This window comes from Corvus brachyrhynchos, unplaced genomic scaffold (genome assembly GCF_000691975.1).
Source record: "Corvus brachyrhynchos isolate BGI_N302 unplaced genomic scaffold, ASM69197v1 scaffold555, whole genome shotgun sequence".
In the NCBI taxonomy this organism is placed as follows: domain Eukaryota; kingdom Metazoa; phylum Chordata; class Aves; order Passeriformes; family Corvidae; genus Corvus; species Corvus brachyrhynchos.
In genome coordinates, this window is record NW_008238357.1 from 657,394 (window position 1) to 663,673 (window position 6,280).

The 6,280-nt window shown below is 49.4% G+C and overlaps 1 protein-coding gene across 1 annotated transcript in view; it reads left to right on the forward strand.

The window, feature by feature from the left end:
* PKP1 (plakophilin 1) overlaps positions 1–6,028 on the forward strand; it is a 49,539-nt gene extending 43,511 nt beyond the window's left edge. The window contains exons 13-15 of the mRNA XM_017735510.1: positions 272–356; positions 1,629–1,728; positions 2,733–6,028. Coding sequence (XP_017590999.1) covers positions 272–356; positions 1,629–1,700 — 157 coding nt within the window. The 3' untranslated portion in view covers positions 1,701–1,728; positions 2,733–6,028. The remainder of the gene's footprint in view (positions 1–271; positions 357–1,628; positions 1,729–2,732) is intronic.
* Positions 6,029–6,280: the final 252 nt, after the last annotated feature.

Sequence of the window (6,280 nt, forward strand, 5' to 3'; positions counted from 1 at the left end):
CTTTCCCTCTCTCAAATTTCACACTCAGCTCAGTTTCATTTCATTCAGCTCATTTTCCCACTCAGATCCTCCCCTCTCCTTCATTTGCCCTGCTCTGGTCACTGTTGTTGTCCCACAATATTGCTGAGAGAGCAGGGAGGGTGTCACTGACAGTCCTGCTTGTGGCTGGCCAGGCTCCCAGCTGGAGCTGGGTTTGTCCAGGCGGTCAGCAGTGTCCATGGGGTGCTGCTCTGCTCTTGCCATAATCCTCCTGTTGCTTTCATCTTCCCAGCTCCTGTCCAAAAGCGGCTGAAGCTGCTCGACTCCTCCTGACAGACCTTTGGTCCAACAGGGAGCTCCAGAGTGTGCTCAAGCAGGTGAGGACAACACTCCTGGGAGTCAGGAACAGCCCCGGGCTGCTCACTTGCTGAAGTGGGGAGCTGGTAAAGGCCCTGAGTAGGGCAGGGCCCAGGAGGAGCCCGGGGCACTTGGGGACCCGCCTGGGATCTGAGCAGTGGCAGGGGGTCGCTGCTGGGACTCGCTGTGGGGATGGAGCAGATGGTGACGTGCCTGTGTCAGGCACCTTCCTCACTGGGGATGGTGCTGGAATGCTCCCCAGCACAGCCCTTGCTCGGGGCTGGGACACACTGGGCGTCTCCCCCTCGTTTAGGGGATTCCCTTCATTGCAGTCCATCGGGTCCCAACAGGTGCCTGTCAAGGTCCCTCCTCTCTTTCTCCCCATTTTCTTCTGTGTCCGCGGCCCTGCCCTGTGGTTACAGCCCCCCTGCAGTCAGGGTAAGCTTTCAAACCAAGAGGAGGAGTAGCTGGGATTTGTTTTGCTCCCTGCAACAGAAGCTGGGAAAGTGCAGAGCCAGACAGGCACTGAGCCAGCTCCAGCTCCCAACTCCAGCTCCAGCTCCCAACTCCCAGCTCCTGCTCCCAGTGGCTTTCTTTGAACAAGCTGGGTTTTTCCAACTCAAGAGCAGCAGCACCTGCAGAGAGTAAAGGGCCAAATTAAAGAGAAGGAGGAATGCCTACAAAGGGGAGCACCTGGGGGCAGGAGCAGAGCATCCAAACTGTTCCCATATTAACAGTGAGGGACTCTCTGCACTCTCTGCTGGGGCAGTTTTGTGCCAGGCTCTGCTCACAGCCTGTGCCAGCTCATTTTGGTGTGACTCAGTCACTCTGGCGTTCACACAGAGGCTTATTGCATAGCTAAACATCAGGGGAGGAGGGTGGCAGTCTGCAGGGGCACATCCAGCATGCAAAGACTTCTGCTCCTGTTTCAGGATGAGGAGCTAAATGAAACAATACTCAGCAAATGATTAAATAAAAGTTCCCTCCAAAAACCTGGAGTCCAGCTCTGGGTTGATGGAAAGCAATGCAAGGAAAGGCAGCCTGGGCTAGTGGAAGGTGTCCCCTGGGGACATGGCAGGGGAGAGGGGAATGAGATGAGCTTTAAGGTCCCTTTAACCCAAACCATTCCGTGGTTCTATGATTCTATGAAGTTCATCAACAAGGGTGACAAAGGCACCCAGAGGGCTGACAGAGGAGGTTGGCTGAGAGTGAAGCACACTTTGCTCAGTAACTGCTCTCAGTGTAGAAACTGATATGCACTCACTGCACTTCCTGTGTTTCTGCTTTTTCAGCAAGGGTTTGATAAGAACATGATGGGATCTTTAGCTGGAACGACCTTCAGGACCCTCTCCTCCAGATTTTAGAGCCTCTCCGTGCACGTTCAGGCTGCAGGTGAGAACATGGCCCTCGTGGTGGATTTGGGGCACAGGAATCCTTTGAGATTGTTGCTACTTTTGATCACCCCAAAAGTGTGTTTGTGAGATTTTCATCCCAAATCTTCCCAGCCCAATCTGTGAGAGGTTGGGGGCTGTGCTGTCCCCAGGCCCAGGGCAGATGTTGCCCCCACTGCCCAGCTGTGCATTTTGGAGATGCTCAGCACAGATGGCACAAGACAGACAAAGCTGCTGGGCTTGGCTGTGCCTCTCACTTCCTTTGCCAAGCAATCACTGATTCAGTGCATTTTTCCAAACCCTCAGAGGTGAGGCTCTTCCTGGGATTCTCCCTGGCAGTGCCCTCTTTCCTGAACTTTGAGCGGTGTTATCCAGCCAGTGCCAGTAATGTTGCAGTGAATCCCAGCACAGCCATGCCTTCAGCCATTAGCCTTAGCAATTGGTTGAGCCCTTAATCCAGCTGTCAGCCTCAGGTCAGAATTGAGAACCACGTTCTGTCAACTGAAAATTCCAATAGAGAATCCAGGGAAGAGGAACCATGGGCAGAATTTCCAGGGCATCGTTATGGGTTTATATTCAGCATGAAATGAGGATTGAAGCCATCAGGCACTTTTCACTCAAGATTCCCACTGAAGGGAAAAGCTTTAAACACTTTGCAAATACCAGAGGTCTCGTGGGTGGTGTCTGAGATTATGCAGAGGGAATGATTTGCTCCCTTCCCCAGCATGGGCCTTCTGATCAAACCAAGAGGAAACAGTGCCAAAGCCCCTTCCTCCCCTCTGCCCAGGAATGGATTTCACTTCCTGCTCTGTTGGGATGTTTTCACTGGGACTCTGAGGAGCATGGAAGTCCAGGGTGAAAAACTGTGGGCACCCAAGAAACTGCAGCCAGGCTTGGAGAAAAGATTAAAAGCTGGGGTTTGCTGTAATGAAAAGATCTCTTGAATGCTTTAATTATCTGGGGGGTTGCTTTTTCTTTGTTTGATTTTTTTTTTTCCCATTTCAGAATTTGGAGTTGGTTCATGTCCAGGAAGAACAACCCTTCCACGACTCCTTAGGATGTTAAACATGTAGAGAGTTTCTGAGTTCAACTCAACTGTAAAGCAAACCAAACACGTGGATTTCATGTGGATGACACTGATATTTTTAAGCATTTTCTTCTTTTTAGGGGGGAGAAGGGACTTTGATATACTTTCTCGATGTCAATAATTATTTTTTTGCCAAGAGTGTGTCTGTGTAACTCTGGGTGTGATGTGGAGGTGTGTGCAGGCAGCACACACAGAGCACACGTGAGGAGCAGGATCTTCCTCCAGCTTAGTCCCCTGTTTTCCACCCAAAGTTGGGGTGATTGTGCAGTTTAACCCCTTGCAGGGTTTTATTCCAATTCCACCCTATCCATGCATCAAACACTGCCATGCTAAAAATTTGGCACAGCATATTTTTATGCACAAACACAAGAAAAAGTCAATTTTAGGTCAAGTTGCCCCTTTGCATCTGGCCATTATTAACAGATACACACAAGGATGCTCTTCTTTCCAAGGCTGGTTATTCCTAACAGTTATGAACAAGGGCTTCTTCTCTGCTTAGGATTTTTCTCTGATAATTGTTAGCATTTTCTTTCCTGTCACATGAACTCTTTATCTCAAGAAGCAAATTGACACCTGCAGATTCTCTCCCAGGCCTCGGTCACCCTTCCCTGAAGCTCTTTGTGAGGGTACAGTCGGGACACAGCTGCAGAGCTCGAACATTCCCAGGTTCTGATCCATTCTGAGCACCAGAACAATTCCAGTTCCTGACTGTACCTGGACAGAGGTGGCATTTGAGAAGCTGAGCAGGACAAGCCAAGTGCTTTTCCACTGGAATCATTGACTGCCACAGGAATGAAAGAAGGGGGGATGTGGCCTCTTTAATCCTGTTTTGTTTTTACTGATCAATGTAAAGAACTGGTATTAATGTGCAAAGGAATGTGAGCACTTGTGTGATGTCAGGTTTGGAAATGTTTTATTTCTCGGGATCTTGAATTGCATTAATCTGCCTGTGGTGCTGAGGCTGTGATGAGGGCCTGCTGAGCTCATTTCAGGGCAGCTCAATTCTTACAACCTTCTTCTCTCCAGAAGAAAAATATCCTCCCCGTGGAGGGGACACAGCTCAGACTCATGGGGAGGGAGCAGCTGAGGCTGTGTTTGCTGCCTGTCCCATACACAGGATTGTTGTGCTGGTTATTATTCCTCAAAGGGGCAGGGGCACAGGGCCGTTTTTCAAACATTGGGGGTTAAGGAGGTGCTTGGGAAGGATGGATTATGAGCCTGGAAATGGAAAAGCAGTCTCACGTCAAGTGTCAGGCTCCTAAATTGGTGGGACTCAGGATGTTCAGTTCACATCCATGAGGTGATTTGTGCCCACTAAAGAACCGCCTGTGAAGTTTGGGTTTGCTCTGCTGCAGCTCCAGGTTGCCCTTGTTGGTCCCCATTTGGAGCACAGGGAGCTCTGCCCACAGAGGGAGATCATTTCCAGCTGTTTTTCCTCTTGGGCTACAAAGGGTGGCTTCATCCTTTGCACTTTAATGAGCAGCTACTCTTTGCCCACGTTCAGTTGGGAGCTCTCTGTGCTGAGCTGCAGCCAAATGAGAGAGGGGGAAAAAGCCCCTTTGAAGTGGAGAGGCAGAACCAGGAGAATCCAGTAGGACAGAAGTGGTTTCAGGAGGGTTTAAACAGAGCAAAGAGCCCCAGCCCGTGGGCAGAGCCCTTCCACCCCCCAGCAGTTCCCTTGCTGGATGTGGATTCCCAGATGCAAAATGTTCCAAGTGCTTTGGGCAGGACCCATCTGTGGATGTCCCCCAGGGCTGCAGCATCCACAGGGTTGGCTCCGTTTGGGTGTGAAGTGCTCGGTGCAATTTTGCATTCAGGTTTGTTTTGTAATGGCACGTCCAGCACAAGTCCTGGGAGCGAATGCTTTTCCCTGGAAAACTAATCGGGGAAACAACTACAAAATGGAATGACGGAATGTTTAGGAAATTCACTCTAATTGGCTGTGATTTAGGCTGTATTTTAAAACACTGCAGCTGCTTTCACCCCCAGTGCAGTTACTGAGTCACGGTACAAGGCACAAAGAGCCGTAGCTTTATGATCATCTGCTCACAATGAAATTTACAGGTACTGGAGATTTCATTAGTGAGTATTGGACTCCAGGAGACAGATCCATCATTCACATAAATTTTATTACAAAAACCATTGTTACAGTTGTTTTTATTACAGTTTTTTTTTTTCAAAGCTAACAAAATGATAAAAATAAAATCTGTCTCCATGCTCAGAGCTCTTCCAAATGTGACTGGGCACAGCCCTGAGCAATCTCACCTGGCTGGGATGTTGTCCCTGCCCTGAGCTCAGAGGTTCCTCCCATGGAGCTGTTTTTAGGATGCTGTTTGTCACTGCTTGCAAACCTCAGGGCAGAGCTCACTCAGGAGACCTGTGGGCTGCAGGAACCACAACCATTCTGCCATCCCAGGGCTGTTCTGCAGCTGCATCTTCCCTGGGAAGTTCTCTGGCAGCCTCTATTTTCCTCTCAGTCTCTCTTTAAAATCTGGACACCAGACTCCACTCAAGTCAGTGAAGTGGCTTTGATGCCCAGCTGTGAGAAGCGAAGGGAAAATCAGACTTACTGGAATAAGTGGTGTTGCTCATAACCAGCAATTCTGGGAGCTCAGTGAGGTTCCCTCCAACATAAATTAATGCTGTTTTCACCTCCAGTATAATTTTTTTTGCATTCTGGGGAGGTATTTTTTTTAAGGTGTGATTCTAACTGTGCCATCCTCTCTGATGAGCTGGTTTCCTGTTCCTTGCTCCTTGAAGAGCCAGGGTAGGGCACACCCCCAGGACAGGGACAGGGCAGGTCTGTGGCACAGGGATGGAGAATTCCTGAGGGGGAAGAAGGAGCGTGGCCAGCAGCAGCAGGAACAGGAGCAATGGGACACCCAGCCGTGTAAATAAACACCACCCTCATTGTCCTGGGTGCAGCAGAGCTTTTTTGGTCTATTTTCTTACAAATGCTTTGTTTATTCTGTGTGTGTACAATCCCACCCCGGCATTTCAGAAGCCTCATGGATGAGTCGAAGGCAGTTTTATTCCTCTCTGAACACACACCACTGTGAGACCAACTCAGCCTTACCAGTCTGTAGCTCTACAGTGTATTCTGTAAGATATAGGTATGTGAGAAAAACGTCTCAGAGTTTTGTTTTGGCTGCACTGTATGTATTTGCTTCATTGGAAAAGCTGAAATCAATAAAAATTGCTGGAATTTCTTCAAGCTTCCTGGTTTGGATGATTTTATTTTGGTTGTTTTGCCAGTGGTAGGAAATAAGAAAGGTCTGAAAGGTCTGAAAAAACCCTGATACCCTGCAGCAGAGCAGGAATCAGCTTGGACTGCTCTGCCTTATCCAACAGGAGTAAGGAAGCTGTAAATCCCATTTCCTCCAGCTGGGCACTGCCCAGGCTCCCCAGGGAACGAATGGGCACAGCCCCGAGGCTGCCAGAGCTCCAGGAGCTCCCAGGATAGCGC